This window comes from Amphiprion ocellaris, chromosome 18, assembly GCF_022539595.1.
Source record: "Amphiprion ocellaris isolate individual 3 ecotype Okinawa chromosome 18, ASM2253959v1, whole genome shotgun sequence".
Lineage (NCBI taxonomy): Eukaryota > Metazoa > Chordata > Actinopteri > Pomacentridae > Amphiprion > Amphiprion ocellaris.
The window spans coordinates 19,864,895-19,892,125 of NC_072783.1; the positions used below are offsets into that span (position 1 = coordinate 19,864,895).

Below are 27,231 nucleotides of genomic sequence, written 5' to 3' on the forward strand. Positions count from 1 at the left end.
CCCCCGCGACATGCTTCTGCGCCCCCCCAGGGGGGCGCGCCCCACTATTTGAGAAACACTAGTTTAGAACAATGTATCTTTAGACTACATTGCTAGTATTTCTACGGAAGGATACCCCTGCTTCGTCAATCCGACCGCGTGGCCTAATGGATAAGGCGTCTGACTTCGGATCAGAAGATTGAGGGTTCGAGTCCCTTCGTGGTCGCATTTTGCAGCCGTGCTTCTTACTACAAGAAACCGCCTAGTGTTTTATGAGCTTCAGCAAGAAGAATCAAGAGTTGTCGGGTAATTCACTTAGCATCTAAGGTAACTTGGATTGACATAACGCTAGTCGTATCTCCATGCATTTTATCAATAATATATAGATATGTGACATTCAGGCATCGGTATGTGGTCAAAGCCAATTAGCCGGCGTATCGCTCGTACGTTAGTACCCACGCGCCTACTGAATAGCATCATGGTAAATACGCTAGCCGTATAAGCAGAGTGGCGCAGCGGAAGCGTGCTGGGCCCATAACCCAGAGGTCGATGGATCGAAACCATCCTCTGCTAACCGTTTTGGATTTCTTTGACATATCTGGTGCAGTTCAGCGCTGTTGTAATTTTCCATGCCCTCTGACAGTAATTGCTGGTAATAACTGCTAATCTTATTGATTGCAGCTGTTATTTCTCTTCACTTTTAACACTGTTCTTACATTTGTTATTCTATTTTTTATTTATTATTTACTTAGTTGATTTTATTGGCCTACACAATTCCTACACATTTGCTTTATGGCACTGTTAAATGATATAACCATGCATTTTCTTTAATAGCTATTTTATTTTAATAGTGGCTGCATTTGTTTCGTGTATGACTGAAAATATGTTTTCCAAAGTAAAATAAAATGAGTGAATGAGTGATGTTTTGTATAAAAAGAAATTCTTACTTTTATTTTGATGAAAATTAAAGACAAAATAATGGACATACAAATTACATAGTATTGTTGACAACACACACAATGGGAGGTAGAAGCCTAATAACAGTCAGTCAAAATCCACTCGTCTGCTGTGCTTGGTAGCTGAATGGATCTTTTTCTGTTTAAGTCGCTCTTTGTTCCTCTTCTCTAACCTGCACAAGACAAAGTTACACACAACACACATTAATAATCCTGGCTGATTGAGACACATTGTGTTTTACCAGTAGATGTAATACCTTGCTGCCCTCAGAGCTATATCTTCAGCTGTTGGCTCATGAGGCTTCTCACTGGCCTCAGCAATGATGGCAGAGATCTTCGTTATACAATCAGAGAGGTTTCTCTGCTGACTCCTGCTCAGCTCTGAGGTCACCAACAGCTCCCCGGCTTTATTGATGCGGTTTTTATTCTTTGCATTTCAGAATGAAAGGGGAAAAATAAGCACAGAAAAACATACAATATTTTCTAGTAACTGTGATGTATGAACGCCACTTGAGCTTCATGACCTTCCTGATGTCACAGTATTTCAGAACAAACCTTTTCAAAGATCTTTTGACGAACATCTTGTGGGATCCAGTCCGCTGTTTGCACATGGAATCGGACTTCTGCCTTGGTGCTAACTGTGGATTGAGAATAGCAAAGATTCAATAAAGGATGCTATTTATTTTTTTGAGGACAACTTCAGCACAGCCGTGCAATAACTCTTCCATTTTCTCACAATATGCTTTATATTCCTTTAGCTCTGTATTAACAGTTGTTGTGTTGGCCCAGTCCAGTTATAGTACACTGCCTGTTTAACAAAGCATTCTACATATGCTACAGAAGGAACAGATGATGTGACACTGATGCATTCACTGCTCATTATTAATTCCTATGTGTTTCTAACAGTAACTGACAGCACATAGCAGTAGTGTGGGTGCAGTGATTATTTTGCTTGCTGAGTGGTGTATTGAAGCTGATGTAATCTTGAAATCCGAAAAGAAAAATAGAACGCAGTTTCAAACAGAAACAGCTGGACACATCCAAAGCACCACAGAGTCATAGAAGAGCAAAAGCTGAAGTCAAAACAATACCAATGTATTTAACTGCCATCACGGCCTGGCAGAACAGCAGCAGCAAGTTACTGTCAGAGATCTTCCTTTTAAAATGAAAGTGTTAGTGTGTTATAACTGGAGTGGGCCAACACACTGACTATTCATAAGGTGAAGAATGGGATGGGATGTAAAATCAAAAAGTTCTTGCCACCTTGCCAAAAATCTAGCCAAAGACGATTAATTCATATAAAATGAAACTATAATAACCTTTGTTGACATGCTGACCACCAGCACCACTGCTCCTGCTGTAAGACACCGTCAGACGTTCTGCCACCCAAGACAAAGAGTTGTACGGTAATGAAGTTTAAAAGTGACAGACTATGCATTGTAGTTCATCTTACATATATATATATATATATATATATATATATATATATATATATATACTGCTTATACAGTATATATATATATACTGCTTATACAGTATATATATATATATATATATATATATACTGCTTGTCCAAAAAAAAAAGTTGCACACTAATATTTCATTGGACCGCCTTTAGCTCTGAGAATGACATTCACCGTGGCATCATTTCAATCAGCTTCTGCAATGTCACAGCTTTTATTTCTGTCCAGAGTTGCATTCATTTTCTGCTAAGATCTTATATTTATGATGGGAGAGTCAGACAAAGTCTTCTCCAGAACATCCCAAAGATTTTCAACAAGGCTGAGGTCTGGACTCTGTGGAGGCCAATCCATGTTTGAAAATGATGTCTCATGCTCCTTGAGCCACTCATTCAAAATGTGAGCCCCATGAATCCTAGCATTGTCATCTTGGAACATGCCCATGCCATCAGGGAAGAAAAATTCCATTGATGGAAAGAGCTGGAATTTTTAGAGGGTTATGAACCTTAGATCATAACTCTAACCCCCACAGGCTTGTAGGCACTAGAGATGATGAGTGCATCACTTCATCCACCTCTCTTCTTACCCTGATGCTCCCATCACTTTGGAACAGGGTAAATCTGGACTCATCAGACCACATGACCTTCTTCCATTGCTCCACAGTCCAATCTTTATGCTCCGTAGCAAATTTAAGCCATTTTTTTTCTGATTAGTCTCACCGATCAGTGGTTTTCTTAGACCTACACAGCTGTTTAGTCCCAATCCCTTGAGTTCCCTTCACATTGTGCCTGTGAAAATGCTCTTACTTTCACTATTAAACATAGCCATGAGTTCTACCGTTGATTTCCTACAATCATCTAAGAGTTTGTTCTGACCACATTTGTTCTTCGAAGATGATGGTTCACCACTACCCTTTAGGTTTTAATGATGCGTTGGACAGTTCTTTACCTGATTTTAGTAGTTTCAGAAATCTCCTTAGTTGTTTGCTTGATGCAGGCCAATAATTTGACCCTTCTGAAACAGATTAACATCCTTTCCATGACCACAGGATATGTCTTCCAACATGGTTGTTGATGAAATAAGAAGCTCCTCACTGCATCAGCTAGTGTTAAATAAACTGTTGCCTACTGAAACATATCCATCACTGCAGTAATTATCCAATGGAAGGCTCTTGAAAGGCTCTTACCTATTTGCTTAGTTAAATCCAGGTGGCAACTTTTTTTGGACAGGCAGTGTATATGTGTGTGTGTGTGTATGTGTGTGTGTGTGATTTACCTACTGGAATGCGCACCTGGGTGTCCTGAAAAAGTCAGAATAAACCATGTGCGTCAAGGCCATAGATTATATGTACTGTCCAAGACAAATCAGACTATAACAGAGAAAGAGCTTTCTGAATTAAACATAATGTCGGAGCAAACTCCATCCACTAGACTGACCACATCACAACAGTGGACTGAGTACTTTAGAGAAAAGGTTTCACATCTTGGGGTCTTTGCTGTCCTTTTACCCCTGGTGTTATTGTCCTCTGCTCTCCTGACTCAGGACCGTGTATCACTGATTTTGTGTGAGTGTATCTTAACATACATAATAATTAGAGCAGTATTTATGGCAGTTTGATTGAAGAAAGCATGGTTGCATTCGTTCGTTTATTCCACTTACCTCTGCGCCGTTTGTCCCTCGGGTCCCGTAGCTGACTCTCAACTGTAAAGAGGTACTGTTACTGTGTCTTAATGCAAAAGTCTTTAATGTTGCATGCTGTAGAATCGCCTTTAACCCGGTACTGCGACAAAGTAAATAAGATCGCAGTACCATGGTCGCCGCCATGTTGGAGTGACGTCGTTATGACAAGTGAAGTAACGTAATGTAGCAACTGCCGTAGAGCGCTTGTCGTTTTTGTGCGGTGACTCTTTATATACCATATATACTGTCTATGGGTGACTCTGAACCAGCCCTTTTGCAAACCCTCGATACACAACGGATTTACAGCAGTGCGTTATGTGTTGTACCTAAAATCAAAAGAAAATAAAATTTAGGTTCCACCGAGATTTGAACTCGGATCGCTGGATTCAGAGTCCAGAGTGCTAACCATTACACCATGGAACCACATGTCCCGGTTTTCAGAAACTGCATACATGAATGAAACAATATGGCAAGGTGTTCAACTTTGATATATTCTGCTATCTTAGATTCCTTTAAATAAGCAGTATCGTGAACACGTTTGCTTTGTAGACTATGCTGTTCTCTTGTAGTTAACCTTGGTCAGCGTCTCATCAGATCTGCTTAACTTAACCAGGATGGTCACAGTTGATCCTTAGATGCTTCTTGGCCTCTCACACTAACATTCTTGCCAACACAGGGGCCACTCTTGGCTTCCTGTCATGACCTTTGAAATCGTTTAAAGCTTGAAACTGCTTTTTTTTTGATGATTGATGATGCTTAGCACTGTGGCCACTGGCACTTGAACACGCTAGGATTTGGCTTTGTAGACTTAATAAATAAAATAAACCTTCTCCTTTACAATTTCTGCTACATATTCATCAATAATAAGTAATAAACTGTCAAAGGCTTGATTAGCTCAGCTTACACATCAATTGTATTTTTTTTAATTACATGTTTTATTAGTTTTTTGCAAACCCAACTCTAATCACAGTAACATGGTTGCTAATCCATGCTAATGGTAGCTTTTTCTCAGGAGTAGAAGTTAGATATTTGGCTGTTACTGATGACCAAGAGGACAAAATTACTGATGGAAAAAAGTAAAAAGAATTCTTCTTCTACTGATAATAAGCATAACAGGGTTGCATGAAGTAGAATGAGGCATCCAGTCAAGGCTGACAATGTTGATTATTCTAAATTTGCCCATAGGAGTGAGTGCGAGTGTGATCATTTGTCCTGTTTTAAGTTACTGTATTGTTTTCAGTTTTTCTCTTGTCTTTCACTTTGGTCACCCTTTGGGCTGTTGTAAAGGGCTATAGAAATAAATTTTGATTGATTGGTTAAATATGAAAAATAGAAAAGAGGACATAGCTTTTCTCTACCCATTCTTTTAGAAAACTGTGTGATGTTAATTCCAGTGTATCATGTGATTCACTGTTTTCTTCTTCTATCAGCTAAAAAGGTTATGCTAACAGGGTTGTTGTGGGATGCACGTTGCATGCATAATAATATTTAAAATATTATGTTGATTAAAAAAAAAGTTCCCACAATTACAAGAGACATCAATGAAAAAAATATACCAAAAAGAGGAGATTCAAATTTCATTTTAACTGTTTTATTTGAGATTCAATTTGGTCATCAGTGGGGTGGGACAAGAGAAAAATGGCATTTTAGAGGGAATTCCAGACTTATTCGCATTTACAGCTGCATGCTTTAGTATTTTGTACTTGGATTATTTGAAATTTGATGGGTGGGACATAAAATCTCCTCCAACTGTGAAATGACCCAACTCTCTCCTGGTGATTAACCTGAACAGCAGCTCAGTAAGCTCTTTGGCTTTAGTCATGACCTGCAAAAGACTAGTTAAGTGAGCAGAGATCTACTGCATCAGCTCTTCTCAGTTTATAGTGTATTGAAACATAGAAATTATTGGGACATTTTGGTGTACAGGCTTTTCACAAAGGAGGCAACAGTTTCAAGAGATATTAATAAATTGGAAAATAGTTTTAGAGAAGTATTTAAAAAAAAGAGCTTTACATTATAAACATCTCTGGCATAAAATGTCTTACCAGCTTTTGTTACTAATTTGTCTTTAGAGCAAGAAGAAACCTGTTGGTCAACTAAAAATTCACTCTAAAGTTTGGCATGGGCACAAATAACTTTGGGCATAATTATCTAAAAAAATGTCTGTAAAATGAATAGTGCAGTTGAAGAATCTAATGTTTTTTGGTGTGGCATCCTATAGCACTTAAAAAAAACAAAACAAAAAACAAACAAACAAACAAAAAAAAAAAAAACTTTAGCAGCAGTTATAAATTCTTTTATTTCTACCTATATTCTGGACGTTTGACTGGAAGTGTTTGTTCAGCTCTCAGTTGTAGCTTCATTTGTAAAGCATTTTAAATAGTTTTTTCCTGGTTGACATTTTTCTATCACTGCAGTAATAATCATAATATTCAAAACGCCATCTACACCGTATTTTTTTTTTTTTTAAATATGCAAACTGAACTTTCGTGAACATAAGCTGTGAGAATGTCATTTGCTTCATCACGTTTAGTCTATTTGTTGATCATCACTGCCCCCAAGTGACTAAAATAAGCATTGCTTCATTATCAAAATACTTCAGACCTTTCACGTGAACTTTAAATTAATACACTACTTTACAGAGGTTATGTTTAAAATTTTACAGTAAATGAACCTAATGGAAACAGTTTAATGCTGACCAAAATGGTATCATATTAGCAGATAAAGGAAACTAAATAATCTACACTAATATACTGACTCTTAACAGTACATCCGTCATATGTAATTAACGACAGCAAACAATAGTGCAGCCAGTGAACAAACTTTATTTTAACATTATTGATCAGATCAACTAAAAGGAATGCATGTCTGTTTAATATTCCTCTCCCTCATCGTCGTCATCTTGCATGCTATCAGCTCCCACCTCCTCGTAATCTTTTTCCAGAGCTGCCATGTCCTCCCTGGCCTCTGAGAACTCTCCCTCCTCCATACCCTCACCTACATACCAGTGGACAAAGGCACGCTTGGCGTACATCAGATCAAATTTGTGGTCGAGCCGAGCCCAGGCCTCTGCAATAGCAGTGGTGTTGCTCAGCATGCACACAGCCCTCTGGACCTTGGCCAGGTCTCCACCAGGAACTACAGTTGGAGGCTGGTAGTTGATGCCAACCTTGAAACCAGTGGGACACCAGTCCACAAACTGGATGGAGCGCTTGGTTTTGATGGTGGCTATGGCAGCATTGACATCTTTGGGCACCACATCACCACGGAACAGCAGGCAGCAGGCCATGTACTTGCCGTGGCGAGGGTCACACTTCACCATCTGATTGGCCGGCTCAAAGCAGGCGTTTGTGATCTCGGCCACAGTTAACTGCTCATGGTAAGCCTTCTCAGCTGAGATGACGGGAGCATATGTGGCCAGAGGGAAGTGGATACGGGGATACGGCACCAAGTTGGTCTGGAACTCTGTCAGATCAACATTGAGGGCTCCATCAAAACGAAGAGACGCAGTGATGGAGGACACAATCTGACTGATCAGCCTGTTCAGGTTGGTGTAAGTGGGACGCTCTATATCAAGGTTCCTACGGCAGATATCGTAAATGGCCTCATTATCCACCATGAAGGCACAGTCAGAGTGCTCCAGGGTGGTGTGGGTGGTCAGGATGGAGTTGTAGGGCTCCACTACAGCAGTGGACACCTGGGGAGCTGGGTAGATGGAGAACTCCAGCTTGGATTTCTTGCCGTAGTCGACAGAGAGACGCTCCATCAGCAGGGAGGTGAAACCAGAACCGGTGCCTCCACCGAAGCTGTGGAACACCAGGAAGCCCTGAAGACCAGTGCACTGGTCAGCCTGAGGACAGACAGGGAGACAGTAAACAAATATGAGATACATTTATGGCATTTAATGCACTATTATGAAGATAAAATAACCGCTCTGAATTACTCACCAGTTTGCGGATCCTGTCTAGAACCAGATCAATGATCTCTTTGCCGATGGTGTAGTGTCCACGGGCATAGTTGTTGGCAGCATCCTCCTTGCCAGTGATAAGCTGCTCAGGGTGGAACAGCTGCCGGTAGGTCCCACTGCGCACCTCATCTAATGAGATTAAACACATTAGCCTTAGCTTTGGTTTACACATTTAACTTTTGTCTAAAATAATTTTCAGCTGAAGAGGACTGCACTAACCGATGACCGAAGGCTCCAGGTCCACAAACACAGCTCTGGGAACATGTTTTCCAGCTCCAGTCTCACTAAAGAAGGTGTTGAAGGAATCGTCTCCTCCTCCAATCGTCTTGTCACTGGGCATCTGACCGTCTGGCTGGATTCCATGCTCCAGGCAGTACAGCTCCCAGCAGGCATTGCCGATCTGGACACCAGCCTGACCCACGTGGACAGAGATACACTCACGCTGTGGAAAGAAAAAAACAATAAGAAGTTCTTTAGCTGTGAAAATTCATTTCATCAGAATTTCTGTAACAATTATACTTCAGAAAAATTGGCTTATTTGGCTGAGAGACTCTGAGAGACCTCAAGCCACTTTTAAACCAGTTACTTTCTGAAGGCTGCTCATCACATGTTGAGGGCTGCTCTTGACTTAAAGCAAGGAGGAAAAAAGTTTCTTTTGTTAAGAGGTAGATGCCAGAGCATGATGACTAACATCACCTGACACATAATGTACAGGCATGTCTGCTTCAGGACTGTTAAACAGAAAAATACTGGCTGATTGTTCTGGGTCATACTGTGCTTTAGAAGAAAAGAAACGAGTTTCTTTGAGAACAACCATTTTCACATCAAAGTCAGGAAGATGAATAAACCGAACACAGCTGCAGCTGAACAAAGGTTTTCATACAAAAGTAAAGGGACTACACAACCTGAAAGTTTAAACATAAAAAGCTCTGAGTGAACAGGTTTTGTTTGAAATGTCTGAGGCTTTAAGCACACAAAGAGCAGGCCGCTTCAAAGAGGCGCTGCAGCAGAGGAATGCTTCAGGCTGACGGCACACTGACCTTTGACAGGACAGCCACGACTCAACTTGAATTTGACTTGAACCCTGTCGTGTTACACCGACACAGAAGTCGAAACGGAAGCCTAAGCTGGCGTTTCAGACTGATGAACGATCTGAAACGCCAACTCTGAAGCTAAAATGTCGGCTGTTAATCTGCCGCGTCTTCATTTCAATTAACCGGCTGCCACGTGATGAAACACTCTATTTGGAATTTAGCTAAAAATCACAACACAAGAAGACACGAAAAACTCCTCGTACTCACCATGTTTGCTGAAGTTGACGAGTCTGAGAGTTGGGATGACAAAGAAGAATATTTAGCGTTTAGCCCCCACAATCGAACGTTTAAGAGTCCGGTGTAAGAGGAACTAAAGCGTTACAGTTGGGCGAGGTTATTTATACGAGCCGACCCGCCGGGTACCTGCTGCTGGTTGGTTGAACGTCACATAAGGCCAATTCCTATTGGTTAAAATCAAACCGCTTTCTTCTTCGTTGACAGAAAATGAGGTAATCCTATTGACAGCAGTCTGTTGCAATGAGGAAGTCTTTGTCCTTTTGAGAAGGATTACGCATCATTTATTCTATTTTTTTTTATTGTCTGTGTGAATTTACTAAATAGAGACACTTTAGACTAGCTGTTTCTCGTGTGTGAATTAAAACCGGTTGACTTTTAAGCAAAAAAGTAAGTAGTGGGAATAAAGGTGGTAGATGGCAGAGGAACCAAGTGAAAACTGACTGGAATGTAAGAGAACACCTTTGTGAGAAAGATGGGGTAACGCAACCGTTCCTGCATAGGCCAGATGGAAAAAAAATGTCTGAAGAAAATACAACATCCCTGCAGAAACTTGTACAACACTGGTATTCTCCATGCTGAGGACTGAGGCCTTGTCCACACGTAGCAGGGTTTTGTAAAACCGAATATCCTGCCCCCTCCGTCTAGAAAAAAACTTACGTACACACCACCTCGTTTTTAGAAAAAAACTTCATCCACACCTAACCGCATAAGTGCGTTTTTCAGCACTTTCATAAGCATGCCGGACCTTTAGGTGGCAGTAGTTCCCCCAAATCCTAGCAAGGTGGTGGAGAATAACCGTCCTTAACGTCGTCCTTCGCCTGTGTTGTTGAATGTGGAGCAGTATCTGGGCTTGTAAAAACAAGCAAGTAGAAAGCGCCTGCACAAGAAACAGCACCCAAAACTTTGTGAGAGCAGCCATACTGTTACCGAATGTAAACACAGGTCGCATATGTGACGTAAGCACATATTTTGTCGCAGGCGGTGACGTTTCGAAACACAAAACCCCGGTTACTGATGTCCACATGCAGACGCATAAATGGGAGAATTCGCAACTCTTCACTTTGGTCAGAGTTTTTAAAAAGAATCGTTTTTGATGACGTACATCTGCGTTTTCGTGTGGATGATAGGCCGAATCATAGAAAAATATCTTCGTTTTGTGAGATACCCGGCTACGTGTGGACAAGGGCTGAGTCATAAAAAAATAAGGATTTAAGAGCTGTTATTATCATATGTAGCAATAATCAAGTTATTAGTTCAAGGAAGTTGCTACTAGTTTGCTGTGTCTCTAACCAGAGAATTTTCATTCAAAGGCATCACTTCTACTCATACATACTGAGGTAGACAAATATTCAAAATACAAGGGACAGTGCATAAAGAGTATGTATAGAAAGTTATATTGAAAAATATTTGAAATATAATGGTGCAAAAGATCAGTATGTACATATACAGTAGGGCAAAGACTTCACTGATGTGGAAAGGGGGAGCAGTTCTTTGAAAGTCTTTATCAGTCTTTTGGTCTAGGGCTAGAAACTGTCCTTGAACTTTAAAGTTCTGCAGTTCAGACTCCTGCAGTATCTGCCAGAGGACAAGTGTGTGAAGAAGTGCTGCTGTAGGTGTGTAAGTGGGTCCCCAATCATGCTGTTGGCCCTTCACAGCACCCTTTGCTGATTGATATCCCACAGAGATAGGAGGGTTATACCCATGATGTGGTCACTGTCTGCAGGTGCTTATGGTCCACTTGTGTGTAGTTTCCTAACCATACCATGATGCTACTGGTGAGAACGGTCTCAATAGTGCACTGATAGATGCTGCAGAGGAGTGATGGGGTAGTTTAAATTCTGTGGAAGTACAGCTTCTGATGTGTAATAGAGGTGGGCATGTGGAGTACTGAAAAAGGCAAATATTTGAATCTCAGTAATGAAAGTTGTGCTGACTTCCTATTTGAGGGTCTATGTTTTTGTATGGCAAATTTAATATTGTTTTTAATTTTCACATAAGAACAAATACCTACTGCTCAACTTAGAAGTAATGCACTTACCGAGGTGTAATACAATTTTGAAATAGTTGACATTTAAGCGATATTGCACAGTGGTGTGCTTACGTCTGCTGCATACAGGAACAGCTGTCAAATTGGTGCAGAAACAATAATCTGTCTCTGATGTTGATATGACAAAGGAGGTTATTGTTGACTTCAGAATGTCCTGCCCTGACCACTTTCCACTGAACATCAATGGCTCTACAGTGGGAAGGATATACACCAAATTTTTTCATATACACATCAAAGAGGACCTTTTCTGAACTACCAACAGGTGTTCAAGAGATCCAAGCAGTGACTACACTTCCTATAAAAACTAGAGAAGGCAAAACCGCCCCCACCCATCCTCACCACCTTTTTACAAGGGAACCATTGACAGAGACCTTACCAGCTGCGTTACAGTCAGACAGGGACCTGCTATGCCTCAAAGCTTTGCAGAGAGTTGTGCAGACAGCTGAGAAGATCATCAGTGTCTCTATTTCCTTCATTTTGGACATGTTCCACACTCTGCTTAAAGACCTTTATCATTGTAGAAGACCCTTTTTGTCCCTCTGTCATCTGTCAAGAAGTCCAGATGCATTCATACAAGTACTACCAGTTTGTATAACAGTGTCTTCCTCCATTCACATCAGGGAGCACTGAACAACAGTTCTTAGCTGTATTTATTACTTTTTTTGATAGCACAAAACCACTTTGCTCCCTCACTATTTATTTTACATGTAATGATGTCTGGTTAATTTACAACACATTTTTTGTCCTTTTATGCTCATGCAATATGATTTTTATTTATGTGATAAGTGTATTTTGTCCTGTCTTAGTCCTTATCCTGGACTTTCAGTCCACATTCCATATATGCTTTGTGTGTAGAGCTGGAATGACAAAGTTGACTTAATATAGTAATTTAGTGAGACTACACTTTCTTAGGCTGTTGTGGAAATGTCACTTGGAGGCAAATCTGTTGCAGACTTTCTATTGCTCCACGATAGAGCGTGCATCACAGTGTGGTGTGCCGGTTGTACAACTGATGACAGAAAAGCACTGCAGGGGGTTATAAGATCAGCACAGAAAATAATCATCTGCCCTTTGCTCTCCCTGGAGGACACTGCAAACTCCTGTGGTCTCAGTAAGGCAAAGAAGATCCTGTCTGATCTCTCACATCCTGGCCAGGTCTCTTCAACCATCTGGCTTCTGGTAAGAGGTACAGAAACACTGCATGCTGGACAAACTGGCTGAGGATCAGTTTTTATCTGTGGGCAATTTGGCTTTTAAACCACCAAGGAGTAACCACCATGGATACTTCTGGTCCATTTTTCTTTCAGTCAAACATGGGACACTACAACATGAGTGTGTGTACATGTTCATTCTATTTATTACTTTTATTATGTCATAAATATTAAGTATTTGTATTTTGTAAGTGCACTATGGGGGAGATGCACCCACCAATTTTGTTGTACCTTTTTTTTGTACAGTGACAATAAAAGCTGACATTCTATTCTATTCTATTCTATTCTATTCTATTCTATTCTATTCTATTCTATTCTATTCTATTCTATTCTATTCTATTCTACATGATTAGGGTTAGCTAACCCTTTTATTCTAATTTAGTGGAAAGTCCTCAATAAAATGAAAACCAATCTGTCAGGAGAGGGTGCTGATATTACGTTTGTACATATAAGAGGAAGCGAGACACTGGAACCTTTGTTCACGGCCTGAGTTGCAGACCGGCGACATCTGCGTACGGACACTGCTAGTTTTCTAGGAAAACAAAACAAACCTGCTTCAATAGTTAGCTCTGTGCTATGTTACCTTAACATTTGATGTTAATATGTATGCATTATGGACTGGTTTCATACGTGTATAGCTATAAAAAATATTAGCGTTTTCCGTACGTGTTGGCCACGCTACCAATTTCTCGGAATAGCTTTAGAGTATTTTTAGCAAGGCAGCTAAGGTGAGAAGCTAATCACGGAACGTTGTACGCTGTGCTAGCTGGCGTTAACCGCATTAGCTACATTATCTAATGATAGTTAAGGTAAGTGCCAGCAGGTAGCAAACCTCAACACTGTGTGACAACAGTATTATAGCCTGGCCTTGCTTGACTAACGTTAGATTAAGTAACGTTAACGAATACACACGCTAGACGGTAGCTAGCTTGTGTTGTAAGTCAGAAGTCAGTTGGGATAATTATGCAATTTAGGAAATATAATGTGACAGCAGTGGGCGAGGATCGCTGCCAATTAGTTTAGCTGCTCCTTTGTCAGTGAAGTCATGCATGACGTGAGACGTGTATTGATCAAGACAGTCCTACCCACTTTATAGTGGCGAGAAGGCTAACCTACCACCCACCAGATATCTGGGCTTGTTCACCGGCAAAATGCCTGGAATGGTGGTGTTTGGTCGGCGATGGGGGATAGCCAGTGATGATCTTGTGTTCCCCGGATCCTTTGAACTGTTCATCCGTGTGCTTTGGTGAGTTGTTCATGTACATCTATGATTCACTGTAGCCCTTAGCCTCCTCAGGTTTAACTGTCGTCATGTGCATGATCAAACTTGTGAATTTGGCAAGGTTTACAATAATATTAATTTGGTAGGGTTTTAACTTAAAATTTAAATTAGATAGGTAATGTATTAGAGTTCATGATATTGTAGGTTTTTAACATTTACACTAGGCAGGTGAATTTGTATTATATTTGGTCTCAACCCTAATATCTACATTACTCAGGTGAATTTGTACATTAATATTGTTGGATCCCAACCTTAATAGTTAAATTACTCATGGAAATTTGTGGAAATTACAATATTGTGGTGTCTAAACCTTAACATTTACATTACTCAGGTAAATTACCATAATACATAATACTGCTGGGTCTTAATATTCATACTTGTTAGTAGAATTCATAACACCAATGTCATTCTTCCACTGTAAAGCACTTTGGCTCCACAGCTCTTGTTTTAAATGTATTCTATCAGTAACAGTGACTTGACTTAATAAACACGATAATATGATTCACCGACTCAGTTCTTGTCTTACTCTGCTGCAATTTTTCCCTCAGGTGGATTGGCACCATGATCCTGTTCACTTACCACAAGGGTCATTTTGATTGTAATGAGAGAGGAGTTCTTCACAGCTACCTGGTTGGACTGCTGGTTGTGCTAGCGCTCATCATCCTGTCACTGTGTGCTATTGTCTACGTCAGTGCACAAGGTAAAGGAGTTGTAGCTTGTCAGTTCATGCTCTTAAAATTGTATGATATCAATATGTAAAGATAAACGGACACGAGCGAGATTTTCATGAAGGGGGAAATCACAGAGCAGCAGTAGTGTCGAAATACAGGTTGTTCTGTAATGATGCAATGCAGGAAGTATGCAAGACTTTTCCTGAAGAAATAGGTGAGAAACAATGTGTGTTATATCGTATCACTTGTGTAATTTTTTTTGTTAGAGTTATTTCCCAAGCAACGTAGTAGTGCTTCTGTACCTTGTGTAAGGGTACTCTGTTGAAACACTGACACATTTTAACTATTGGGTCAGTTTGGCAGCTTTTGTAATTTAATCATTTTCAAACTGCAGAGTCGGCCTTCCCAAGGTAATTGCCAAACAGTTTCAGGGGAGGTTCGATAAATGGAACTGAAAAAAATATTAAATTATTTCTTACATTTGCAATCAAAAGGAGGTCACATAAAATAGTTGTTTGGTTGAAGAGATAGTTCAGAAATACAGTGGTTTTAGAGAAATTTTATTGTTTTTCCCACTTTGCCAGAGTCAGAAATGAATAAATGCATTTAGACAGACCTTTTTCTTATGTATTTTGTATAATCTGAAGCTGTGTAAAACAGCAGTATTAGGCTGTCTTGGCTCAGTTACTGAGTTTCTGTGGGACTGAATAACACAATCACTATTCCATAGGCATCCAGGAATTGAGCAAAACTAAAGGAGAGTGAGAGGTTACCTTTTACATAAGCATTGTCTGGTGTCTCATTAATCACATATGTGTATTTTCCTTAAATTTCTCCAATATGTATGATTTTTCTCTCAGGTACCATTACAAATCCTGGTCCACGGCGCTCTATGCCTGCACTGGTGTACCTGCGAGCTCTGCTGTACCTCCCTGAGCTGGTCTGGGCTTGTCTAGGGGCTGTTTGGGTGTCTGATGACAGCAAAGGCTGTGATCCCGCCACAGTGGGCGCTGTCATTGCAGCAGTTGTTGCCAGGTAGGTTGTTCAAAGCTAAAAGTTTCAGTTCTTTATGTTTTTTTAGAATTTCTCTTGCTTTGATCCAATGTCTTGTCTCTCTGTCACAACAGCTGGATCATTCTGCTGTTCACGGGGATAGGTGTTGTGTTTGTCTTTGATCCACTGGGGGACCCTCGTCCTCAACCTCCTACCATGGAGCCACTGGGAGTACGAGACCTACAGAGCAGCGAGGGCTCCCAGTTCCTGTCCACTGCTCGCTCCCTGGCCGTTAAAGTCTGGGAGAGCAGGCTTCGACTCCTGTGCTGCTGTCTGCCACAGGATGAAAGCCACCGGGCAGCGTTCTCCAGCATCGCACAGCTCTTTAGCAGCTTCTTCTCTGTAAGTGACACCTTCTTTCCCTGTCTGGAGTTTCTTTAATAATAATATAAATAAATAATACCAGATAACAAGAAAAAAAATATGCATGTAAGATTAAAATAATGTGGAATATAAAATAACTGTTCGCTGTACTATAAAATATCTACTAGTGTTACATAGTGATGCAGAACACATAGTGAGATCCTCTCTGGTTTGATGTACATGTTGCAGGACACAGACCTGGTTCCCAGTGACATAGCAGCCGGTTTGGCTCTGCTGCACCAGGAGCAAGACAAGATGGAGAAAAGCAGAGATCCAGAAGTCATCGTCAGTCACAGCCCTTCCTCTCCAATCGTAAGGCATCAGTCACAAGTAGTCACTCACATTTGTAGAACAGAGCTTAAAGTAGACCAGCTGGCAAGTATGTACAATAGAATCCATCCATCCATTACCTATACACCGTTTAATCCTCAATAGGGTCACAGGCGTGCTGGAGCCTTTCCAGCTAAATTAGGGTGAAGGCAGGAGACACCCTGGACAGGTCACCAGTCTATCACAGGGTGACACATAGAAACAAACAGTCACACTCACATTTACACGGACAGACAATTTAGAATCACCAGTTAACCTCAGCATGTTTTTGAATTGTGGGAAGAAGCTGGAGTACCTGGAGAAAACCCACACATGCACAGGGAGAACATGCAAACTACATGCAGAAAGATCCCAGGCTGGCAACCAGGGATCTGTGCTAACCACCGAGCCACTTTGCAGCCTAAATTAGAATCCTAATTTTAAAAAATATTTTCTTCTTACTCATATATTTTTCTGTTGAAAGGGAGAAGATTTGGAGACAGAGTTGGAGAAAGCTGCCCATTGTATGCAGTTTGCTGCAGCAGCTTATGGTTGGCCACTCTACATTTACTCCAACCCTCTGACTGGACCCTGCAAACTCAGTGGAGACTGGTAAGATACCGTCTTTGTTTGTATGAGTTCGGGAAATCTACCGGAAAATTCATAGATGTGTTAGGTTGACAGCTGCTCACTAAAACAGGAAACAGACTGCTCCTAAAAGCAGCAACATTTAACTGATATTGTTGTTGTACAAAAGCATGCATGTTTTTTTCTGCCAACTGCTTGGAAAAAGTTTCATTTCATATGTTCATATTTGCTTGAAGTAGAGCATTTGTATTATGTATTTTAAATATTAATTATGTATGCATATCTCTGTGTCAGCTGTAGGAGCCGGGCAGCTGAGTATGAGATTGTTGGAGGAGACCACCTTGGCTGCCATTTCTCCTCCATCCTGCAGAGCACTGGTTTGCAGTACAGAGACTTCATACATGTCAGCTTCCACAACCAGGTAGGAGTTTCACCAGTTCCTCCTACCAGGAATTCTTCTCCTTTTGGTTCACAGTTGACCTGAGATTTATCTTTGAGAGGCCACAATCGCCAGCCTCACTGTTGGTATTCAGTTGGTCATCTAAGCAGGTACTCTGTGTTGCAGATCTATGAGATCCCCTTCTATGTGGCTCTGGATCATAAGAGGGAGGCTGTTCTGGTGGCTGTCAGAGGAACATTGTCACTGAAGGTGAGTTGGGACCTCAAGGATTTACTTTTTGGGAGAAAAATAGAGACCAGACAGTTATTAAGTGCCTAACTTGGTCGTTTATTCATATCTTTCATTTCTTTTTGTTTTGATATATTACCTGACTGAAACATACGGTGTGTTCCAATATCCATACTATATAGAATGCCAGAAAAAGATTTAGTATGTCCCAATACATAGTATGGCAAATGCAGTATGCATAAAATACCAGGTTGGTCCCCTACATCTGGCTGCATTTTCCACTATGCAAAACCAGTGTACTTTTCTTGCAATTCTGACCCACAATCCTCTGCAGCAGAAGATAGGTCACATATGTCATGGTATCTTGCACAAGTATAAACAAGCTCACAGAGAGATGACGGCTCATTTCACTCTACAGGACAAATTTCTGTGCAAGATAGTTAAAACTCAAGGCGCAGCATTATGATTAAGTAATAAATTCCAATTTTATGCATACAGCATGGAACAGTACGCACTTTGTAGAGCAGCTGCAGTATGTGCTGAAAGTAAGAAGAAAAAATATGTGATTTGTGATGTGGAATTTGTGGCTGAACACTCTACTGTGAAGCTTGCAGTTGATGTGAGTGTCTGCTCCTTGTAATTTGTTTGTGTGTACAACTGCCAAAAATAATACTGGGCCACCAGAGAAGTCTAAAATATACTTGTTGAGTTTGACGCTCAAGCCCAGACTAGGTTGCCTACATGTGTGAACTTGAAAAAGAGGATGTGAGTATTTTTTCTCAGTTTTGCCCCCTTTTCTATACAACTGCTATGCTTGTGAATACTTTCCGTCTATCCTGCTGTTTCCTCTTAATGTTCAGAATCACTTCCCTGTTTACATGGATGACTGATAGAAGAGTAACTGAAACAGACTGATAAAAATATAGGTCTCATGTGTTCATCTGACCTCTCTTTAGATTTGCACTTATAGAGAAAAACAACACAAAGTGGGAAGTGAGAGTGCGGTGAAGTGAAGACGTGAGTGTGGGTTATCATTGTGTGTCTAAAGGTAAAAGCAACAAAGGTCAGTGATAGGGGTGATTTGATGGCAAAAAATTTTATATTTTCTGAATTATCTTGGTACACACGACTGAAATATTTGTCCCAACTTTTATGCTGACTGCAGGATTTCAGTCTACATCGAACGCATCCTTCAAGTAGCCTATAACTTCATCTTTAACCTTTCACCTGTGACATGGAGTTTGAGCTGTGGTCAATCAGTCTCCCAGTTTGTTGTTTATCTCACTGTGCTTTTTGCAGGACGTCCTGACAGACCTGTCAGCTGAATGTGAGAACCTGCCGATAGAAGGAGTGTCTGGAGCCTGCTACGCTCACAAGGTGAATGTCCACCTAAACACACTACTGTAAGCCTGTGTTTCTAAAGGTTTCCACCAGACTCAGGAATGTGTTTCCTAAAAGATAAGGGTGTGTCTGTTGCAGGGCATCTGTCAGGCAGCGAGTTACATCTACAAGAAGCTGGTCAACGACGGCATCCTGAACCAGGCATTCTCCATTGCACCGGTAAGAAGTGAAACCAGGGTTAGAAGCTACATTTCACTGGCAGCATGCATCACTGTTTTTTATTTCAGTTGTCATCCCAGATGGCAAATCCTATTTAGAATAAATGAGATTTCATCTCTGGTCCAGATTTACAGGAATGTACTGTTGTGGCAAGAAAAAACTATGAAGCTGGGCTGCATTTATTATTTTAGTCTGAAAACAACAACTTTCTGTGTAGCACTTTTAAATTAGCATGGCTACAGTTAAGTTTCAAAGCATTTATCTACAAGAGAAATAAGTCATTAATAATTCAATTATCTCTCTATTTCAATATGGAGTAGTGCATCCATTTGAAACCACCCAGACTTGTCTCTCATGGCTGACTTCCCTTACCTGAGGGTGTTACATTGCAGAGGGGATAGTATGCAGTGTGTGTGTGTGTCTCCTTGTGTTTGTAGGAGTATAAACTGGTCATCACTGGTCACAGTCTGGGCGCTGGCGCAGCTTCAGTGCTGGCTATCCTTTTACGCAATTCCTTCCCCACCCTGCAGTGCTACGCCTTCTCTCCACCAGGGGGACTCCTGAGGTAAGGCGAAGATTCAGAAGGCTGACACCATTTATACTGATTTTAAACATGTTTGGCAGCTCTAAGCAGCTGACAGTGGAGCTGGTTCTCTGACTATGAAGTAAAAGAGCAAATGAGAAATGCTGCTTAGTCAACACCATAAGAGTGGATGTATGATACAGGATTTTTGCCAATGTGCAATATAGATATATTTTTCGTTATGAGGGGGGATACACACTGGACAGGCCAACAGTCCATCATAGAACGAAGACAGAAAGACAGACAACTATGCATTGTCACACATACGACCAGTTCAGAAGCATCGGTAAACCTGCCATGCATGTCTTTGGACTGTTGGAGGAAGCCGAAACACTCATTGAAAACCCACACAGGCACACGTAAAATAGTTAAAGTCCACACAGGATGGCCAGCAGGTTCTCACCCAGAACCTTGCTGCACCAGTGTGCTTCCCCTACTGACCGGTGCAGACATGAAGTACAATGTACAGTAGAAAAGTCCTTCAGCTTACATGTACAATGTGCCATAATTACTCCGCCAAGGAACACGTTGGAGTTATGTGACGATTGCCGTACGTTTGTCCGTCTGTTTGCAACATTACTCAAAAACAGACTAACTTTTCAGGGAAGGTCAGAAGTGACACAAGTCAGTCAGTCTTCATTTTGGGCTGATGGCAATATTTTGTTTTAATGACTTCATCAGCTGATATCATTGTGCATTCCTCCTTAAAGTATTAAGAGTTGAATTGGACGTACAATGTGCCATTCACATACAAATTTATACTGTTAATAATGGAATTCTTATTTGACTGTACTGTATTTTCTTTATGTGCAGTAAAGCCTTAGCTGATTACTCCAAGGACTTTGTGATCTCAGTGGTGCTGGGAAAAGACCTGGTTCCCAGGTAAGACAGAAAGCTCTTTTATGGTGTATGCTTCCTAGCTAGTAGAATTAGTGTAATGAGTTCAGAATTGATAAATATTATATGTTGATACTGGTCTTGATCACCAAAGGTAAAAATGTTTGTGTGAGCAGCACAGAGTCTTTTCTTTAAAAGGCCAAAATGAATGTTCTGTGGTGAACAGACTATTATAGACTACTGCATGATGGAGTCTGTATTTGGCTCTGCCCTGTTATTACAGGCACAGAAAAGGAGAATAGGAGCAACTGAAATGCTCCTATTTGTCTCAGTTTTAGTGTTTTGCAAATTTCCATTCCACAATAGATGTGCTGTCATTCTTTTTGTACAGACTGAGCATTCCCAACATGGAGGACCTGAAGAGGAGGATACTTAAAATAGTTTCTAACTGCAATAAGCCCAAAGTAAGAATCGCTGAAAGCCCTGACATATGCACCAATAGATGAATGCCTCGACACCATCTGACAATACCTTCAGTCACTGTGAGTGATTTTAGACTTGTTTCTGTGTGTGTTGCAGTATCGCATCCTGCTGCAGGGATGCTGGTACGAGCTGTTTGGAGGAGACCCAGATGACTTCCCCACCGAGATGGACAACAGGAGGGAGGAGGAGCTTGGCCAGCCACTGCTGGGGGAGGAGTCACTGATGATTCGCCACTCATCATCCTATCAGAGCCTTGCGTCCGATGACTCGCCCGCCCATACAGCTACACACTTACCGCTCTTCCTGCCTGGACGCGTTCTGCATATCACAGAAGACGGGCCTTCGCGGAGGTCAGTCTACAAATGTTTCACAACAGATTTACCATGAATAGAAAAAGGTGTTCATGTGTGCCCCTAGTGGTGAGTAAAAGTAAAAATATTTTGTCTTTACCTGGGGTCCTGATTTGTAAAACTGCGTCTACCGTGGATGGATGAAAAAAAACTGTTCACACAGCAATCCAGATTCTTGTCTTTTTCAAATCTGAATTGCCTGAAAAATTCCATAAATGGATTTTTGTAGCAACGTATCAAACATAACAGTGTAGCACCTATATGTTAGCAGTGTTTGCTAACGTATTTTTATGCACATTTCGAAGTAATTTCACAAACTTTTCAAGCCTGCTTGCAATGGTTTTTGACTTTTTGAAAAGGAGTAAACATAATTGGAGATGGAAAAAACTGTTTGAGAATGAGTTTTGACATAGCCAACATTTACCTCACATTACTGATCAGCTGCTTGCCTTAGTCAGCATGAAACGTGAGCAGCTTACTTGAAAGAATATTTACAACACTTCCAATTGAAAAGAATTCCTGAAGATTTCTCTCTTTTCTTGCTTATAAATCCCCAAAGTTTTGTCTGTTTCTTCCTCTTTTCAAGGTACTTGAGCAGTTGGCAAATAACTGGTTTTGTTTCCAGCTTCTTCTACTCTGTTTATTACAGCCTGTATTGTTGTTCTGACAACACTACACAGTCTAGATTATTTACTCTGAAGCAGTTAATGGAAACAAGTCGTGTGGATCTCTTTTTCAGGTTTTTTTTTTTGCAACATTTCAAAAATTCTTAAAATTTGCTTGACCATTCTATGGAAATGCCACTCATGACCATTTTTCTCATTCTGAAGTTATCCTGTAAGGCATTTTCGCACATTTGGTCACATTTTGGATTCAGTTACCTAACAACTGGCTTTGCAAGACAACGGTGAAGTATGTCATAAACACTTTATACCCCGTCATTAACAGAGTAATGTAGTGCAGCACCAAACTAACACACTGCAGCCTTTCAGTGTTAGATTCACTCACGTCTTCCCCTCTTTATTTACTCCACTAAAAACACATATCTACTTCCCTTTTTTGTTTTTTTACATTTCAAAGTTAACTATTGATGCTTAGTAAATGACTCTTCCATTGTAAAATTTCCATACAGGAACTAAACAAGACATTTCTGATTTAATGCAGTGGATTTAATTTGCATTAAAAAACTTAGAAAAAATATATACGATATATTGTATCACTTATTCTTGCATTAATCAATCATTACACTGCCCAAAATATCAATAGTTTTACAGTTTTTAAACTGTACCGATTCTCAAAATCGGTTTGCGTCACCAGAATCGCTACTTCATGAACGTCATCAAATGAATGAAGGTAGCTGTAAACGCAAGTTAACTAACCTGCAAATGAAGAAGAATAAATTCACACGAAGAAAACAGCAACCCATGAGGAAAAGCAAATCAGAGAACTACCTAACTGGCACTGATACATTATCAAAATAGAATAGTGATAATATACAAACACAGAGATACCACGGTACAGTAAATAAGTACATTTCCTTTTTGACTTTTTTTCTTCTTCACTTAGATGATGTGATGTATTGTAGAAGACTGTCTTGTGTTGTATTCAGTATCACAGAATTGAGATTCGGCCGATGTCGCGTACCATCAACATCACGGGCAACATAATGTGATGAGATTGTATCGGGATTTACTCTGTGATCCCCACACACTACTCTGACACACCTGTCTCTTGTCTCTGTTAGTCAGTAATCTTAATTAAAAATGGTTGGCTTAACTGTCACTTAAGGCTGAAAGACATGAAAAAAACAATCATGCTGTGATTATTTTCACAGATAATCTGGTTGCAATATGAGTCATGACTTGAGTGGGAATGTTACTTCTCTCACTTCTTTTCCACTGAAACAAATTCAGAAGAGATGATGTGATTTTTGCTGAGTTCTGTACCAAACAAGCAGGTTCCCTTTACGTCTAGAGAATATGAATTGTATGCCAGGGTGTCTGTAGCATCTTTGGAAAAAGCTGCAGCTCCTACCGTACTATGTTGCAATTTCCATGATATTTCAATTCATTGTTCAACCCTACTGTCAGTAATGTGTCATTTATAACTCAGTTGGAAAAGGTCAAGAGACAGGAGTGGTTTGATGTTGCCATTGTCTGTCAAGAACTGACTAAAAAAGAAAGAACCGAATCAGATCAAAATATGAGATTGTCAAGGATTCCTACTCTTCTTGTAAAGTCAGGAAGAAGTTTTCAAAAAAATGTTCATTGTTCATATTCATACACTTTTTTAATGGACATTGTTACTCCAGTTTTAAAAGTTTCTATAGAGATAAAAGCCATTATTATTATAAAACTGTGCAGTAAAAGGCAGTTATTATGCTTGCAGTACTTAATCAGCTGATTTTCCAATGACGTCCCTGTCGTCTCAGCTGATGCATCACCTCCTTCACGTACTGACATGAACATTTCAGACCCGCTCAAGTCTCAGGACTTCACCTTTCAGCAGAAAAACTTCTTCAGCTCTCTCGATTTCCACAAATATACAGTGGTGGAAAAAAGTTTTCAGACACCCCATGCATTTGTGAAATATTGCATTAAGAATTGCATTAAGGTCTTCAAGTGCAATTTCTGTTTTTACAGTCACAGCAAAAATACTAAACAAATTCTAAAAAAGCCATTAGAGACTTAAAATTGATTGGTTCTATAAAAATACATAAGAAATTGTGAGTATTGGATCATTTTGCTACCAGTGATCCACTAATAAAGGTCGTGCTTTTTATTAAAAGGCACAATTTTTGTTGCCGTGCTTCATGTCTATATAAAGCACATTTGAAAGTTCTTCAGAGACAAAAATATCTGAAACAAGGAACCTAATGCAGACAACACACCTGAAGATACAAATTCTCAGCCAGGAAGGGTACAGCTGCCACCAGATAGCCAGGAAGTCTCGATATAGTGGATACACTTTGCAGAAATACAGACGAACCAACAGCTTGGAAGACAAACCAAGATCTGGGCGTCCAAGGGTTTCTTCAGCAAGAAATGATGGCATCCTGATCCGCATGTGCAGGAAAACCACCCAATGACATCACAGGAGCTTCAGCAGCAGTGATTAAACCAAACTGCTGCCCAGTGTTCCACCCACACAGTACATGGCTGACTTTTAGATCATGGCTTAAGGTCCTACAAGGCTGTCAAGAAATCCCAGATCAATGAAAGACAGAGGTTAGCCTGGTATCGTTGGGCCCAAGCACATAAGAACTGGACAGGAAGGAACTGGAAGAAGATTCTGTCGTCAGATGAGTCCAGTCTCCAGCTTTATCTTCCTCCCGCTAATGTGAGGGTACGCAGAAGACCAGGTGAAGAATTACCTCCAGCATGTACAGTACCTACTGTCAAGCATGGTGGAGGCAGTATCATGGTTTGGGGATGCATGACTGCTGCCAGTGTTAGAGTGACCAGCTCAATACCTGGACATGAGCCCCAATGACAGTCTGTGATGGATTATCAAAAGGTCTGTTTCAAAGCGTAAGCCAAAGAATTTATAAGAAATAAAAGCAATAATTCAAGAAGAATGGGACAAGATTACCCCTCAACAGTGTGAAAGGCTCGTAGGGAAAATGCCAGCCAGGATTAGAGCTCCACTGCGCGTTAATGGCAGGACTACTAAATATTTGATAATGTGATGGTTTCTTTATTTTTTGTTCAGTTTTGAACACATTCTCTCTTATTTGTTGACTTTGATATCAACAATGTTGAGAACTGACATATTAAAACTGTCAAGAATTTAGTTTTGTTCGTTTTTCTTGTAAGCAATAAACATAAAAAATATAGAATTTGTATTTGTTTGTATCTGCCTATGCAGCCACACCTTTTGAAACACAAAAAAGATTTTCCCACAAATATTTTGTGATAATATTTGAGATTGTGTAAAATTTTAAGGGTGTCTGCAAACTTGTTTCCACCACTGTATCTGTTACAAATATAAATATTATCTTTGCCCTTACACTTTGACATTTTTTATACATAAACTGAAACTTCTTCTTTCAGTTTTTCAGGTGTTTCAGCATAAAGCCCGCCTAAAGTTTCCACAGAAAATGTAGCATCTGGTAGCTCCAGATAATTTTAGATACTGATAGTCACATGAATAATTCTGCAGCTACAACATCTGTATCAGTTCCTGGAAGAAACGCCTACTCTTTGGAAAAACAGTTGCGACTTCGAGCAGCCACCCAATTTCTTGTTTCTGTCTTTTCTTCCTCAGATCCTGTTTTTCTCAGGTCCGTTACCGTGCCGACTGGTCCAATGAAATGGCGTTCAGGAGTATTTTGATCAGCCCCAGGATGCTGGCCGATCACATGCCTGACGCTGTGCTCCGAGCACTCAACAGTCTCACCAGCGACCGGCCCTTCTCCCTCTGCCCTTCGTCTTTAAACAACAGCCAGCGCAATACTATCTGAATTGTACTATAAAGACTGACTCCTAATGTCTGTGCTCCCGGACTCCACAGTATCCTAAACCAACTTTTATTTGTGTCTTTACATCTGATCCAGGACAGCTTCAAGTACGTCACTTGACCTGTCATCCCAGTCTTTCCTCACACATATATACATTTCGAGTATGGAGCTTCTCAAGCGTTTGCATCTGATTGTAGTGGTAATGGAAGATATAAAACCATAGGGATTTGCTTGTTGTGGTCTCTATGAATGAATGTGATTTGCAAAGAGAAACGCTCTGGAGCAGATTTTTTTCGATTGCACTTTTAATTATTTAATTCAAATAATTTGATTTCTTTCGGCTTCATGAGTTACTCCATGAGCAACCTTATGCCATGATCTTTGAATGTACGTTGTGTACAATATTTGACAGTGCTGCAGTTTTGCTATAATGTCAGTGTTCTACAGTTTCTGTTTGTGTGAGTGGTGTATGTCTGGTATAGGCTGCCCTCGTGGTCACTGCAGGTTTGTTTTCTCGTCTTCATTATCTTTGAGGGTGAATGAGGAGCAGTCTGATCCACTATGTGAACATACAGCTTTGGAACTAATCATTTGACCACTGTGTCTGCTGCCTCTTCCTTTGGGGCTCTTGGTGGAGAAATACTACGTTTTGTTCTTGAGGTTCTAATAGATGGGTGTTTTGCTGATTCCAAGTCTGTGTTGCTGTGTTAAACACTAAGACGGCCGAGTGATAATTTAGTTTGGATTGTCTGTTGGCCTCACATACACAGCATATGAACAAAATAATCAAAAAAAAAATGATTCCAATACATAATTTATTGCATGTATTGTAATTCTTGTAAGACTTTTTCCTGTTTTTCTGAGAAGATGCTGTAATTATTTAACCACTATGATAAAATTCTAACTAAATTATCAGTGTTGAAGGCCTTTTGTGTTGAGAAAGAAAGCAACAGGTGGTTTAACAATTATTTCCAGAGCTGTATAAGAGTAACTTGTACCTTAAAATGTGGTCTGAATTTACATATTCATCGTGTCATAACTGTGGTTAGCCTGTCTTGTGTTCAATGTCTTGAGACATCAGGGTGAACTGTGCCTATGCATTATACAAAAACAAGCCGACAGAATTACTTTACAGATAAAGACGTGGGTGCAGTGTGTTTACAGTAAGTTCTGCAGTGTGAACAGTGCATGGTGTTTGCCATAAACATGATAGATGTGGGAGGTAGAACGATTGTACATTTTGTGGGAACCTGTTTACTTGCCATGAATATTATGTTGTTTTTCAGGTGATATATAATGTTAAGGTTTGAATCAGCTGATGCCTGCGTAACTATTTCACACCCTCGATACAGTACATTGGACTCCTTGATGCAAATAAAAGCGTTTGTGAAGCACAACCTTTACACTTAATTTTTTTTATTCACAGCTGCACAC

At 40.3% G+C, this 27,231-nt stretch overlaps 3 protein-coding genes and 3 non-coding genes across 7 annotated transcripts; 3 read left to right on the plus strand and 3 right to left on the minus strand.

Annotated features, from left to right (window-relative positions):
* Positions 1 to 132: 132 nt before the first annotated feature.
* Positions 133 to 205, plus strand: trnar-ucg (transfer RNA arginine (anticodon UCG)). The gene has a single exon. It is a non-coding gene; the product is annotated as a tRNA-Arg (tRNA).
* A 275-nt stretch (positions 206 to 480) lies between these two features.
* On the plus strand, positions 481 to 552 carry trnam-cau (transfer RNA methionine (anticodon CAU)). The gene has a single exon. It is a non-coding gene; the product is annotated as a tRNA-Met (tRNA).
* A 350-nt stretch (positions 553 to 902) lies between these two features.
* mrpl58 (mitochondrial ribosomal protein L58) lies at positions 903 to 4,257 on the minus strand. 2 transcript variants are annotated; one of them, XM_023286493.3, is made up of 6 exons: positions 4,055 to 4,257; positions 3,671 to 3,695; positions 2,255 to 2,314; positions 1,491 to 1,573; positions 1,193 to 1,362; positions 903 to 1,108 (listed from the first exon to the last, which is right to left on the minus strand). In XM_023286493.3, exons 1-6 carry the CDS (start codon positions 4,217 to 4,219, stop codon positions 1,024 to 1,026), a joined length of 588 nt encoding a protein of 195 aa, XP_023142261.1. In that variant the 5' UTR covers positions 4,220 to 4,257; the 3' UTR covers positions 903 to 1,023. The 2 variants fall into 2 exon arrangements, with proteins under 2 accessions (XP_023142261.1, XP_054860831.1); XM_055004856.1 differs by lacking the exon at positions 2,255 to 2,314.
* A 169-nt stretch (positions 4,258 to 4,426) lies between these two features.
* On the minus strand, positions 4,427 to 4,498 carry trnaq-cug (transfer RNA glutamine (anticodon CUG)). The gene has a single exon. It is a non-coding gene; the product is annotated as a tRNA-Gln (tRNA).
* A 2,382-nt stretch (positions 4,499 to 6,880) lies between these two features.
* Positions 6,881 to 9,505, minus strand: LOC111579270 (tubulin alpha-1C chain-like). Its single transcript, XM_023286492.3, has 4 exons — positions 9,344 to 9,505; positions 8,262 to 8,484; positions 8,023 to 8,171; positions 6,881 to 7,925 (listed from the first exon to the last, which is right to left on the minus strand). The coding sequence occupies exons 1-4, from the start codon at positions 9,344 to 9,346 to the stop codon at positions 6,948 to 6,950; spliced, it is 1,353 nt and encodes a 450-aa protein (XP_023142260.1). The 5' UTR covers positions 9,347 to 9,505; the 3' UTR covers positions 6,881 to 6,947.
* Positions 9,506 to 13,124: 3,619 nt separating this feature from the next.
* daglb (diacylglycerol lipase, beta) lies at positions 13,125 to 27,194 on the plus strand. Its single transcript, XM_023286494.3, has 15 exons — positions 13,125 to 13,877; positions 14,462 to 14,613; positions 15,445 to 15,619; positions 15,712 to 15,979; positions 16,190 to 16,312; positions 16,794 to 16,921; positions 17,192 to 17,318; positions 17,463 to 17,546; positions 18,825 to 18,902; positions 19,005 to 19,085; positions 19,523 to 19,650; positions 20,482 to 20,550; positions 20,897 to 20,969; positions 21,085 to 21,338; positions 25,605 to 27,194. Exons 1-15 carry the CDS (start codon positions 13,783 to 13,785, stop codon positions 25,798 to 25,800), a joined length of 2,031 nt encoding a protein of 676 aa, XP_023142262.2. The 5' UTR covers positions 13,125 to 13,782; the 3' UTR covers positions 25,801 to 27,194.
* The last annotated feature ends 37 nt before the right edge of the window (positions 27,195 to 27,231 follow it).